General features: G+C 37.8%; 1 protein-coding gene across 1 annotated transcript in view; it reads right to left on the reverse strand.

The window, feature by feature from the left end:
- The window catches only part of Nme8 (NME/NM23 family member 8), a 49663-nt gene that overhangs the window by 16213 nt on the left and 17949 nt on the right, over window positions 1-15501 (reverse strand). The window contains exons 10-11 of the mRNA XM_048460987.3: window positions 14319-14515; window positions 12745-12920 (exon numbers count right to left, since the gene is read on the reverse strand). Of these exons, the coding sequence (XP_048316944.1) occupies window positions 12745-12920; window positions 14319-14515 (373 nt within the window). The remainder of the gene's footprint in view (window positions 1-12744; window positions 12921-14318; window positions 14516-15501) is intronic.

The raw sequence follows: 15501 nt of genomic DNA on the forward strand, positions 1-15501 counted from the left end.
ATGCCACAGCTTTAACTTCACAGCATTAACCTTCTCAGAATATTCCTACCACTGGAAGAGTATTACTGGCCAAATAATCAGTGTGATCAGTCCCCAAAGCATCAGCACCTGCAGATTCGACCAAATACAACTTGTAAGACAGTTAGGTAGGCCTGAGGGTTTCTGGGTGTATACTGAACACATACATATTTTTATTGCTTTTCCCTAAACAAGCTATAAAAATAACCTACATAATGATATGGGATGGCCTTCTGTGTATGTTTTACTCTTTTTGGTAAATGAATAAAGCTAATTTGACCTATACAGAGCAGAATATAGCCTGGCTGAAAGAGAGAGAGAGAGAGAGAGAGAGAGAGAGAGAGAGAGAGAGAGAAAGAGAGAGAGAGAGAGAGAGAATAGGTGGAGTCAAAGAGACACCATGTAGCTGCCAAAGGAGAAAGATCCTGCCAGAATCTTAACAGTAGGCCACAGCCTTGTGGTGATATACAGATTAACAGGAATGGGTTAATTTAAGATATAAGAGCTAGATAGAAAGACACCTAAGTCATTGGCTAAATAGTGCTGTAATTAATATAGTTTCTGTGTGATTATTTGGGTCAGGGCAGCCAGGAAACTAACTAGCAGCCTCTGCTTACAAAATGGCACTAATGTACCATCCACAGAAAACCCGAGAGAGCTTGGTAAGGAATTCTAAACACAAAATAACTGAGTTGAGTACAGCTTCTTGGTAGTAGCAATGTCTCAAGTGGGCTCTGTTTGCTCAAGGCAACCGAAAGCGTGATTTCTTTAAGAGAAGGCTTCCTGACTCAGCATTAGCAGCAAAAACTGTATGACTCCTTTAAGAGCCAGCTTCCTGGTTCGTGCAGGTGCATTAAGGAGCACTTAAATGGGGTCTGTGAGTATCCTTACAAATTGCTTAATAGTAACATAGACCACCTGTGTCCCTGAAGCTGGGGTGGTGAGAATGGCTTACAGAGGTGGTGAGCATGCCTCCACTATTTTGGACTGGGTGGAACAAACAGGCAGGGCCACAGAGTTGGTCCTAGCCACTTCTGCTTAGCATTTTTTTTTAAAAAGGCACTTCTGGTCAGAAAATGATTAGAGATATACAATAAAGACAGATTCAGATGAAAAAGACCTCTAAATGGGTCATAGTTTTAGATAAATATATATGGGGTTATGAGAGAGAAGAAAGAGTACAGAAAATCTTAAATTAAAGGAGTAAAGATAACTATTTAAAAGAAATAGAGTAAAAAATAAGTCACATAAAGTTGGAAAATACACAGAGAGTCTGGATTATGTGTATTTTTGTGTTTTCTTTGATTTTTTTTGACTGCAGAGAGACATTTGATTCTGGGGGCTGCTAAGTTAAACCAACATAGAACTATATTGACTTCAAAATTTGAGTCTAGGGATATGTTACTTTGGAAAAGAGGTTTTTCTTTTGTTTCCCCAGAAGATGCAAAGCTGTGGATTCCTCCCAGGATAATGTGGTTTGATGGAACAAGACCCCTTGAAAGGTCTCCATGAACCCTAAAAATACTTCACCCAACAAGCAGCAGAAAGCAGTTTGGAGAAAACAACACCCAAATTTCCAAAATGATTGTTTACAAATGTTTGTTTTCACTTAAAGGGGGATATGATATAAAGATGAATACTTTGCTTTGGTATGGATCTTGGTCAATTGATACAAATTTAAGGTGAAATTTGCTATACTGTATATATGTATTTCTGCTCTTATTTAAAATTAAGGTGTTGTGTTTGTGTAGCTCATTTTAAAATGTAACATAATAGATAGTCATCTATAATTGTCAAACAGTAGTCATGTTAACTTTTCTAGATATACCGAGATATATTTCAGTTAGATAGATAATCTTCAACATTTCAAAGACTTACAGAATATGGCATTTAAAAGGTTTTAAGAACTTAGACTTTTTTTAATAATGAGACTTGTCTACTTCTGGCAGCACCAATCACTTCAGAGAGGTTGATGGGCATTGAAGACACTCATTATGGAATTTGTCCTCAATGTGACAAGACTAGCCATTTGAGCAAGAAACTGCTCTTGCCTGGACTGCTTTATTGTATGTTGTATGAACTGGATACGCAGGTCCAACAGAAAAGTTACTGTTGAACTTTCCAAAAGATGGGATGGTCCTTCAGGGTTCCTGCTTCACAAAAGAAACTGCCAGACATTCCGCAGGACACAGAAGAAAGCAATTGAAGTACTTAGCCATTATAAGGCAAAACAGATCTTCAAATTTCCTGATTCATGGAAAAGTCTGCTGGATACTATGGGTCTTTAGGTTGAAGATGGATACCCCAACATTACAGAAGAACTTTGAGTGACTGTCCAGGCAGCAAGATAACTCTGTCAATTCTAGAACTTTAGAAGTTGCCTGCAATGCATTTTCTGTTTACTTAGGTAATATTATATCATTCTGCAGTCTTTGATAGATTTGAAGACAGATAGTTATAGTTTTCCTTAGTAATGGTAAAAGATAAATTAGATATGAAACTTCTAGATATGAAACTTCTATATATAAATAGACTAAATATTGAAAGTGTAATTCTTTTTTGATGCCTGTTTTTTTACATGTAATTTTACTATGTCAAAGTTAAAATCTTCCTTTTCATTTAGACATAAAAGAGAAGATGTTGTGAGATACCCTTCTGTATAAGTTTTCCTCTTATTGGTTAATGAATAAAACTGCTTTGGCCTATGGCAGGGTAGAATATAGCCAGGGTGGTAGAGATGTATAGAGAGAGTAGACGGAGTCACCAAAGGAGAAAGATCCTGCCAGAACCTTACCAGTAGGCCACAGCCTTGTAGTGGTATACAGATTAATAGAAATGTGTTAATTTAAGATATAAGAGCTAGATAGATAGATGCCTAAATTGTTTACCAAACAATGTTGTAATTAATATAGTTTCTGTGTGATTATTTGGGTCTGGGCTGCTGGGAAATGAATGAACAATCTCCACTTACAGCATTTGTTTTGCCTTACATATTGCATATAGATATCATATGATATACACCGTGGCATGGATGTATGTCACAAGCAAAAGGTACACCATTTATGTTGGGGTTAAGTATCCTGGGATTTAGCATTCAGAAAAACTCTGTAGTTAACCCCTGAAGATACTAAGGGAGGAGTGACCTCAGGAAATAACATTTAACCACTGCCAGAGCAAAACAAACAAACAAGCAAACAATTAATTAATTAATTAATGAGGTGAGATTCTGAAGGATGAATTGTGTGATATGAAGATCACATCATATCTTTCAAAAGATGCTCTAAAATTTATTTATGCATTTAGGAATATATATTATATTATATTATATTATATCACACACACACACAACTACAACTTCTAGAATTTTCCGTGAGTCACCCTCCCCACTATTTCCCCCAGCCTCCAGTAGTCAGTATTCTCCTCTCAGTTTCTGAAAGGTCATCCATTTAAGACTCCACATGCAAATGACAACCTTCAGTACTTGCCATTCTATGCTTGGCTTATTTCACTTAACATAATGATCTTTACCTTCATCTACATTCTTGAAATGACACACTTTTAGTCTTTGAATGGATAATACTATTACACTGTGTCACATTCTTTATACATCCATCATTTTATTGACAGCTGTTTCCCCTTCTTGGTTCTTGTGGGCAGTGCTATAATAATACAAGAGTATGCCTGTCTCTTTGATATACTGATTTCATTTCTCCTCCCTACATTTACATTCAAGAGGGGAATTCTGGATCATAAGGTAGTTCTTCCAGATTTTTTAATTAAAAATGCAATTTTCACTTTTAATCATGTTTCTGTGTATATGTCTATGTATGGGTTTGTGCACTTGAGTGCCAGTGGCAGAAAAGGCCAGTGGTGAAGGATCCGTCCAGAGCTGGAGTTACAGATAGTTGTGAACTGTCCAATGTTTGTTCTAGGAAGTGAATCTGGGTCTTCAGCAGACACAGCACACACTCCTAACCACTAAGTCATCTCTCCAGCCCTTATTTTCAAATTTTAAAAGCACCTTGGAACCCTATTTCATGATGCCAACATTAGATCTCATTTCCAGGAAGAGTGCCACGGTCTTCCCCACTTCCTCAACAGCAGTTGTAACTTTTTTTAATCAGAAAAAAAAATCCTACTCTTTATTTCAAAAATAGTTTACAAGGAAGATACTAAACACACTTCTACTAGTTTTACCTAAAACATACCCAGAATGCAGATAGCAACCCTCTGAGGACACTAGAAATTAAACGATTGCAGATGGTTTGGGGTGTGAATCAACAAAGCAGGGTTCTCCAATGGAGTGACACCAAGTATATTACAGACACTTCAGAGTGGGCTCCATGCTCAGGAGGAGCTGGCCATTACAAAGCAGACTCCATGCTTTTTGTGTGTTTTTTGTTTATTTTATTTGGGGTTTTTGTTGGAGATATTTTTGATTGGTTGAGTATTTTGATTTGTTGTTGTTTATAAAGAAAGCAAAAGAAAATGAACTTGAATGAGGAGGGAGGCAGGGAGGATGTAGGAAGGGTTGAGAAAGAGGAAAGCAAACGATCAAAATTATGTATGAAAAGAATTTAAATCAATAAAAAAACTCAAAAAAAATGAAATGCTTAGGTGAGTTTTCTGGGATTATTTTGTCTTCTGTCTTTCGGATGAACTCTAACAATTTAGCATCAAAAGTCAAGACAAAACCAAAACCAAAATCACTGGAGATAGTACTGACTGCTGGCCAGTCGGGATCAAAGTAAGGTCTATGGAGTCTTTGGAGGTTCACAGCAATTTCCTCACAACTTTTGTCAAGTGAAAAGTCAAAATAATGCTATGTTTTGGTGAAGTGTTCAATATGCATACAGGTAACACAGGTGAGAACAAATGAAAAGCCTTTGAAAACAATATTCTGGATTTTAGCACTATTTCATCTCAAGTAAGAAAATATAGACTGTTGATCATTTTAATATTGTTATATATATATATATATATATAATGTGTAGGCCACTCATTAAAAGTAGTACATAAATTATACATACATGCATACACTTAAATTAAAATGAGGCACTTAACATTCATGCAAATTTTAAAAAGAAAGAGGAAACACATTACAAATTGATAGTGAGATTTAATTTAAATGCCATAATCACAGCAACTAAAAGACGCTCAGGCTTAATCTGGTTCTAAGACTATATTCTGTGCTAATTACTGGTGAAGAGACCAAATGTTACGAAAATGGTTGACAAGCTTAGGTACAAAATGTAGAGAGGGAGCTGTGATGCCTCTGAGGAAATAGAGAAAATAAAAAGAAGCAGCAAACAAAAATGCTTTCCATTTATGTGACTGCACTTGCCCCCTGCCACCCCACCCTTAGTGGACTCTTCCTAGGCGCTCAGTTGTGTCACTCTCCTCCAAGCATGACATGGCCATTGTTGTCTCAGCATTGGAGCACTGTGGTCATCAACACAAGACCTTCATTAAGACTGGATCACTAATATTCCCGTGTGGAACAGGGGAATTCTCATAAAGCTCAGGAGGCTCATGGGGTCCACATGATACATGATACCTTCCCTGCATCTAAAAGGTTCTATTACAAGTAGTTAACAAATTTGGGAAAGGGAGGCTCTCTCTTGTTATAGAAGCACATGAGTTGCCTATTCTCCTGTAATTAATACCAATAAAAGCCACTGATGCACCAAGTTAGACTTGGTTGTAACCATTTATTCTGTCTGTAATTGGTCTCTTTACCAGGCGCAAAGGGAAATAGAATGCATAGGAGAAGTTACGAAACACCAGGGGATATCTGAAACCTTGGGTCCAGCTGAGCACTGTGTATTGTTTCCTACATGTAAACACATAAGAGATAGCAGATACTAATTATAAAGTAGAACAATTGTATTGGGGAGGGGAGTTTCTAGACAGTCTCACTCTGTAGCCCATGCTGGCCTTGAACTCACGGTACTCTTCCTGCCTTGGGTTCCAAGCTGCTGAGATTTCTTGAGTTAGCTACCACACCCAGCTAAAATAGAACAAACTGTTTAACAACTTATTAACAGTGCAATAAATGCTATTATAAGTGATTTATCTCCAAATGTATTTGTGCACAGTGCTCTCTAAAACATTCCAACTGATCTGAGATGGTCACTGAAACATTAGATGGCAGGCAGTACTGGAAAACTGAATGCATCAAACTATGTCCGAGGGAAAAGTCAATCATTTTGAAATATTACCAGAAAATTCTCCCAAACAACATTTAACAGGAAACCAATTTATCATAGACTTACCCAATCTAGAGAAAGGACAGTCAAACAACTGTAGCTTGGTCTGGCCTCCCTGTCTCACACGGGAAAGGTTATGTCTAAGAAAGGCTTTGAATTGTTCTGTTCAGGGACTGGGGTCCAATAGAACCTCAGTTCTTATCAGAAGGTGATCAATCGAGAGCATCTCCTCCCAGAAGACCATCATTAGAACTTCAGTGCACGCAGAAGCTTCCAGTTTAGAATTACAGACCATCTAATGAGTTCTTAGGAAAACCTGACTAACCCTAAACTGAAGAAAACTGAAGTACCCATGTGCAAACACTGAACACAGCCCAGCTCCTGACAAGAGCAGCAAAATAGAAAGAAGGGGGGAGTATAAAAAATAAAAACTAGGCACCGAAGCTAGCTGGTACACTGCTACATCCACGGCTGTCACGCCAGTGTAGCAGAAATGCTGACTGGACGGACTGTTGTTGTAGGATTGGGATTTGCGCTTCATGGAGCTACGTCCCTGGCTGTCCCTTGGCAATCAGCTGTGGTCATGATGCCACCTGAAGTTGCTCCCTGCACTGACTCGACCTCCTGTCCTTGGCGCCATATATCTGTCTTTTTCCTTGTCTTTGTGTTCTTTGTGATTCTTGCATATTGCTAACAGATCAGACTATTTTAGGCAGTTGCGGATACAAACAAGACTGCTGAGGACATTTTGAGCTCTGTCCCACCATTCATTAAAGCCTTAAAAGAAGTAGCCAGTTCTGGGAATTGGCAGGGTCATCATTAGGATAATTCCTTGATGATGTGGAACAAAAGGAGTTAATTTTACTAGGAAAAACCTTAGAAACCTTCTATAGGAAAACAGTATTAGGCATTTGCCTGGGAAGTATGTGCAGTTGCAAACAGAAGGCCTATGAAACCTTTCTTATGGGCAGAAAAAGACCTAACCTAAGGTGACAACATCTGAGCCTGAGAATTGTGAAGGGAGGAAAGTTGAGGTCAGTGATATGGAGTGAGTTTCAGAGAGGTTCGAGATTATGTCTTTGAAATTTCCTAGCAGAAAGTTTTCCCAGGGAGATAGTAGCCTTCTTCTTTCCCACTCAGGAGCACAAGGTCACTTAGCTCAAACCAGCCAGCCACCTGGTGCAAGCTGATAAAGATGGTCTGGCTCAAGGGCAGTGGCCTCTCTGAAGGCAAGAAAAAGGAGTTTAATTAACAAAATATGAAAGAGCAAAAGTCCTTGTACCCATGCCAAAGCATCTTCAAAGATTCTCTTTGTAAAACTGTCTTATGCTGATCTTTTCTATTTTATAATCTGATGATGTATGCCTTTGCCAAGTTCTTTGTTTGAAAAAATATATAAACCTTGCACTGATTGAAGTAAAATTGCAGCAGCATTTTCAATCATGTTGAGAGTGACTGTCAATTCCTTGCCGGATTTCTGAATTCTCCTGAGCCTTCGCCCTGTTTTCCCTCGGTCTAAGTGCCTCCACGAGAGGCGGTCCATGGCAGTACACACAGGATTTAGAAGCATCAAAGGATCAGCAAAACTGGTAGTTTTGTCACAAGCAAAGAAGAACTACTGAGTCAATGATACATTGATAAGAACAGCCCGAACTGAAATCTGAACAAATGAAGAAACAGAGGACTATGTACCAGAACTGTTGAACAATTAAAAAGTGAAGCAAACCCATAATAGCTGTACCAGAAATAAAGAACCAGAAGAAAGAACTAGAACAAAAAAAATAAAAATATAATAGTTAAGACTTCCACATCATTTAATTAATGATTGCAAGGTAGAGGACACAGAATATGGTGAATTCCAAAATATTTACACCTTTGCATCCTTTGCATACTGTCTTCTAATTGTAGAAAAATAAACATAACAAGAAAATCTTGAGGAAGGACCCAACATAACTTAACTACAGAACAAGCTAAGAATTACATTGTTGTTCCCTTGGGTACTGTGCCAGTAAGAAAGTAGAGACTACTTAAGGTTCTGAAAATAATGTGCCAACCTAGAATCCTAGATTTAGTGTAATTTGGCGTCAAAAGAAAAGTACAAATAAAAGCATTCTGATGTTGTGGAATATTTGTTTACACTGTGTGAAGATGTGTCATTGTGGTTGGTTTAATAAAAAGCTGAATAGTCAATAACTAGGCAGGAGAGGTTAGGCGGAACTCTGGGTAGAGAGGGGAACTCAGAAGGTTAGAGTTCTCATCTAGGCATGTGAGAGATGCTAGTGAGACACTGAGAAAGTTGGACATGCATTATGGAAGAAAGGTGAAAGGTCACGGGGAAAAATGTACATTAATAGAAGCATGTTAATTAAGTTATAAGAGCTAGTTAGGAACAAGCCTAAGCTAAAGAATTTTCATAATCAGTGAGTCTCAGTATTATTATTTGGGGGCTTGTAGCTGACAAGGAAGTCTGACTACATTCTCAGATGTATAAACACAGAAAGCATATCCCATCAATAGGTAGGACTTAGAAGGAACGTTTAAGGCTTTCTTCCAGGAGAAGGGAAATGATGCATTAAGAATGTAAGTGCATCTGCATTGTAAAAGAAGAGACACAAGAGAGTACAAGTGAGGAGGCAATGACAGCTTTTACTTTCCAGGTCCTCGACTCACTGTCGTACTTAGTGCAGTGTTCTTATGGTCAAGGGGTGAATAAGATAAACTGCTGCCAGGTCAGAAGTGGCAGAATGGATGAACGTGGAATTCTCTGATATTTGAGTTACCCATTAGAAGCATAGGGTTATATAAACACTGGAGAAATAGCTTAGCAGGTAAGAACACTTGCTGCTCTGGCAGAGAACAAGGGTTCAGTTCCCATCACCTACTTGTTGAGCTACGATCATCTGTAATTGTGAAACTCTAGCAACCAAAGTCTGAAGTCCTCTTCTGGGCTTCATGGGCAACAGGCATGTAGGTTGTGTACAAGCAGGCAAATTTATATACATAAATTACAAATAAATTTAAATTTTTAAAAATGAGCTTAATATTATTTCAAGGCAGACATCAATTAGCTATTGATAGAAATTGCAGACTAAGGTAACCTCTAGGATGTGTTTAACAAAGCATATTTGAAATGTGCTCTGATCAGCTTGAGGCACTATCAGAGATTCAGTGGATTTAACAGCAGAAATTTATTTTCTCATTGTTTTAGATGTTCTTATAGAAATGTAAGATCAACATGCCAGGACGCTTGCTTGCAACTGAGGTCTCCCTTCCAGCTTCCAGCTTAGGGGCACGTACACTTTTCCTGTGGATTTGTATGGACTCACATAGTCTGTCTTGGGTGTGTGCAGGTGGAGAGAAGCAATTCGTTATGTTCCTTCATATCATGGTAACATTTCTGTGGAATCCTGACATCAACTCCTGTGTTGACTCCCCTTTATGATATCACCTAACTTGAACAGCATTCTTAAAGACGGTCACCACACACACTCAAATTTTTGAGGTGAGAAGAATAAATTCGTTTCTTACAAAATGCTAAGAGAAGAGGGGAAAATCTTTAAATGCTCATTTAAAATAAAAGAAGACAGAAAAAGAGATGTAAAAGAGAAAGAAGCCAAAAAAATTACAAAGAATAAAAACCAATTACAAACATGATACATATTCATCTGTTTTATCTATAATTGTTCTATAATAATGTAAATGATGATAATATGTCATTTAAATTGAACTATATTAAAATACTTTTATAAAATACATTACCACCAAAATCTTCAAGCAAAACCTCAGAGAAAATATTTATAAGCCACATACATGAAAAGGAATCTGGTCCAAAATACACACAAAAAAAAATCAGAAAGTTTAATAATAAGAAAACAAAAATGAGGTACAAGCTAAAGATCTCATATAATGATTAAATTAGAACATTTTTATTATTTGAAGTTTTAAGCATCTCATTGTGGTCAAGCACATTTGGTATCCACTCTTGTAGCTAATTTTAAAAAATCTACAGACACAAAGGAAGATATAGGCATCACTAGTACGCATGTCAAAAAATGCTGAGCCACATACACATTATGGGAACAAGTAAGGACAACAGTAAGGTGGCATTTCGTGTCGACTAGTTCAGAGGGAAATCGACAGTACAAAGTCTGACAAGGACACAGGCTAAGAAGAGCTCTTATTCCTCGATAGCGAAGTAGAACATAATATAGTTACATTGAAATGCATTCTGGCAGTTCTTTGCACAGTTAAAATACAACTTTACACATGGTCCTGGAATCAGGGTCCCAGCTATTTACCTAGTTAAACTAAAAGCTTATGTCAACACAGGAACCTCTGTAAGAATGTCTATGGCCATTCATTCATGAAAGTGAAAGAAACTGAAACTGGGGAAAATGTCCTTCAACAAGCCACCTGCTGAGCTCCATGGCATTCTTACAACTGAATATTATTCAGCAATAAAAAGAAATGAGCGATGAAACTTCAAAGACATGTGGAGCCCTAGTGGACACTGACAAGGGGTCAGTCTGAAAGGGATGTATGCTGTGTGATTTCAATGGCATCGTTCTGCAACAACAAACTGAAAAGAGAGCACAGAGCTCAGATCTCGTAGGGCCTGCACAAGAAAGAGGAGCACAGGGACATTCAGACCTGAGATTCCACGCTGACCTAATCTGCAACGGGATCAATGCTGTCATGTGTTTCTCTCCACACCTGAATTATTTAAAACCAAGAGTGAACCTTCAAACACACTATGAACTTAGTTCATGCATAGCACTAGTATTATGGCATTAATTACAATATATCATAATAATACAAGATGGCTAAAACAAGAAAAATGGGATGGGAGCACAGCTGTGCACACGGGAGCTGTGAAGTGGGTTCTTGTCTGATAAGAGCATTTTAGAGCATAAAGCCTACTAATTTAAAAAGGCAGCATGTCCATGATAAAAAAAAATCCAAAAGGATAAAATACAAAACCCAGTAAAACCCCTCAAACAGAAAATTCCAGGACCAAATGACTTCTCTAACAAATCCCAGAAAACATTTAGGGAACATTTGAAGTGAATAACATTCCGCCTCTTCCAGAAAACCTGGGAGGGAAGACTTTCTTTTCCCTCGTTTTGTAAGTCCCACCTAAACTTGAGTGTTATCTTGACACCCAAGCCAGATTATCATAAAAGAAATAAGAAATAAGAAATATACTGACACTAAAGTGCTTAAAAACACACAAAAAGCAAACGGGGTATGCAAGCCTGGATCAAGCTTCAAAAATTAAAGTATTCTACCATATTATCAAATATAAAAAGTACACAGTTGTAATAGAAAAATAATGAATTGTCTGTAAAAAGACAACATTTATTTACAATAAGATATACTATCTACTCAGTCCCCAGTAGTGCAAAATAAAATCATTTACCACAAAAAAAGAAAATTCACCTTAAGTCACTTAAAATGTCAAAATTTCCTTAATCAAAAGCCAAAAATACACCAAATGTTACAAAAATTAACCTTTTGTTTTAAGATATGCTGCCTCATTACTCCTGTTCAACATCAGCTCCTATTTAGCATCACACAGACACTTCAGCTTGTACAAGCACAAAAAACAAAAGAAACCAAAGTACATGGATGGAAAGGGAGAATGTACATGTCCCCCAAGGCAGATACAGAATGGCTTTCTCAATGATTCTCAGTCCTGTTCAGGGCATTTGACAATCAATGTCTAGAGATATTCGTGTTGTTACATTTTAGCTTGGGAGGGATATCCCTGACACCTAGAGGCCAAGAGTGAGGGTAAGCATTTGACAATGTAGCATGTGATGAACTATGCACTCACACCGTTAAAAATAAAATTAGCTGGTCCAAATATAAATAGAGCTATGGTTATAATACAGTATTCTTTGATGATATCTCTGATACTGTGTTCCTATACAAATGCCAATGGTGTTTCCAGGCACCAGGCATAAAAAAATGAATGAGTGAGTGAATGAATGGATAGATGGTATTATCTAGGACCTATATTCTCGCTTTGTGGCATTTGCTCAGCTGCATAATGATGGGATGGGTTTTAAATTGTCCAACATTTAGAAATAGGACTGTAGTTCCGTGTTAGATAGCTTAACTATCGGTATTAGAGTCCAAGTGCTTTCCTCAGTACTGAAAAACAAAGAAGCCAATAAAGACCAACATTCAGGCACTCAGTGTATGCTTTCTCATCTCAGTCTTCAGATTTTTACAAATAAAATAGACCTGGCACAATATCTTACTCAGGTCACACTATTGATCAACCTCTCCCAGAGTTCTGTACTGAGGTAGTACCAACATGAGATTGTTGTCCTGACTCCTTGTGCTGTTTAATATGTACAATGGTGAGGCAGATTCTAACAAGTCACAGATTAGAAAATCATTTGTAAGTTCTTCAGCTAAAGAGATTTTATCCACTATTATTGAAAAAGTGTAACTCAACATTCCAATCCTACCACCCCTCCAAGTTTGTATTTTGTGCTTTCCTTCCTACCTTTCCTGTCCTCATAGACTTCTGGCCGCAGTAATGCCAGGGTCCTTTGTATATTCATGCTTTTCATGGTTTTGAAATCAGGGAATAAGATGTCAATGAATTTAGAAACCTTAGATGGATCATCCTCAACATCACAAAACTCAGCTACATGTTGTCTTTCCAAATAGCCCTGTAAACTGTTGAAATCCAAAATATAACATAAGATTATTATAAATTAAGGTATAAACTTGTATGAAAACTTGTATATTAATGAATTAGATCTTAATAATACAATGCAGAACTTCTTTCTCCCCACACATTATCACTCTGAAAGTAACTCCCACTGTTCCCAAAACCCTTTAGCATCCACTGAATCCCCTTTCTGATGTTCTATCCTGCTTAAAACTTTAAATTAAATGACATCATAACCTTGCTCAGGGATAGAGCACTTGGGCAGCATACAAAAGGCTTTACATTCTAGGCCCAGAAATAAAATAACAAAACAAATTCGAGAATTACCTGCTACCTGAGAAATATGAAGTGACCAGAAACCACAAGAAAAACTCACAACTTATAAAGCAAGATGTTGTGGGAAATGCTCTTGTACACTACAAAGATTTGTCACTCATATTGGTTTAATAAAATTCTGATTGGCCAGTAGCCAGGCAGAAAGTATAGGTGGGGTAACCAGACTAAGAGAATTCTGGGAAGAGGAAAGGCAGAGTCAATCATTAGCCAGACACAGAGGAAGCAAGAGGAAAATGTCTCACTGATAAAAGGCTAAACATAGATAAGAATTATGGGTTAAGTTGTAAGAGTTAATTAATAATAATCCTGAGATAATAGGTCAAACAGTTTATAATTGATAAAAGCTTCTGTGTGTTTCTTTGGCACTGAATGGCTGCATGCCTGAGGACAAAAACTTCTGTTTACAGCAAGGAGGAATCATCCTGTAATTCTCTGACAGAAAATGGAATAGTACTGGGACACAGAGCATCAGGGGACCAAGATGCAAAGCCTTCTGCTCACAAAACTCATTTGGGCATGTCCTGCAAAACTGTTGTATTAAACTATGGCTCTCAGTCTTCAGCAGAATAAAAGTCACAGATAACAACACCTAAAACCAACATTCTAAAAATTGTTTTCTCATTTTGAAATATTTAGAAATTTACTACCAAAATGTACATGTGTTTTGCCACCATCAATTTTATACCAGTAACCGTCTTAAAGAAAACACGGAGCCTGAATGATGGACGAAAACATGCAGGGCTGGGGATGGACAGGGTGGACTGGGACAATGCATGGTTCCAATACACCCTCAACGCCTGAGAAAATGAGGCCAGATGATGGAGCAGGCTCAGAAAAGTCAACAGGAAAAGCTGTTCCCTTTTTAGTTTTCTTAGTACAAACATTTATGGTAATCCTCATTTTAGATGATTATAATTCTCATTATTATAGAACATATAATATTTTAGATTGACTGAAAGGAAAATTTGCAGTATCTACATAAAGCACATTAGGTTTTGAGACATTTGAGCATTATGCTCTGTCACCTAGTGACACATTATAAGTGATAAAGTTCTGGCCTTAGCTACCTGTCCCGTTTCTTATTCACCACCATGGGAGCAAATTTAACGTGAGGCTCTTCTGGATGCTCAGCTGATTCTTCCTCTTCTTCCTCAGACTGAGGTTGAGCTTCTTCCTGGATAACCTCTTCCTCTTCTCCTTGAGATACAATGAGCACACAGCTTAGGCCGCTTGTTACAAAAGCTACAAACTCTTCAAAGTCGGGCTACAAAAGAAGATGAGAAACTATTTCCCTCAGGCTCCTAATTCAGGGGCATGAAAATGGTGGCCACTGTGAAATCTTCCCTTTCATGGTCATTAGCAATGCTATGTCATCCTTATAAACCTGCTTGCAGGAACATTTTGGCACAACAGACATTTACAGTCAACAGAACATAATTTTAAAGATGTGTAGACAACTACTTCCTGACACTTAGCATGTTGTAAATTCATCTGCAGGGCTAGTTAAAAAGACATTCAGCTGCTTATATACTCTTGGAAGTCTTTTACTGGAACATGGTCCAAAGGCCATGTTAAAAGAAAACCAAATCTTTCCCAATAGCTGTCATTGCTAATAACTCCTTAGCTAAGAGTGAGACTTCGTGTTCACCTCCCATCTCCATGCTGGAATTTTGTTTGGTTTCAGCTTGAACAAGTCTTATGCATGGTGTCACAAACAAACTTGATGACGTTTTGTTTTCTTTTGTCTTGTTAATGAGGACACAGAGTTGGGTAGGTAAGAAAGGGGAGGCAGATCTAGAAGCTGGGTGAAAGGAGGGAAAGGAATACATACATTGTACAAAATCCTCAAAGAACATACATAGAAAGATGAGAGAGAGAGAGAGAGAGAGAGAGAGAGAGAGAGAGAGAGAGAGAGAGGAGATCTTTCTTTTTGTGCTCAATCCCTAGAGTATCTAATTCGGTAACTGTCACAGTTAAATCCAAAATGTCCCCCAGTGGCCATGTGCTAAATAAAGGCTTGGTCATCAACATGTGACTGCTATTAAAAGCGATGAAACACTTAGGTGGAAGACTTTTCAGTTACTGGGTATTTTCTTGAAGCAGTTATCAGGGTTCTGATATGTCTTCTCCATCACTCTGTTTCATGACTTCATGAAGTGAGTAGCTTAGTTCACCATGATCTCCTGAATATAATCTGCCTCACCACTGACAACAAAGTGATAGGTCCAGGCCACTATAGAATAAAATGTC

Source organism: Myodes glareolus, chromosome 14 (genome assembly GCF_982192425.1).
Source record: "Myodes glareolus chromosome 14, mMyoGla1.1, whole genome shotgun sequence".
Taxonomy (NCBI): Eukaryota; Metazoa; Chordata; class Mammalia; order Rodentia; family Cricetidae; genus Myodes; species Myodes glareolus.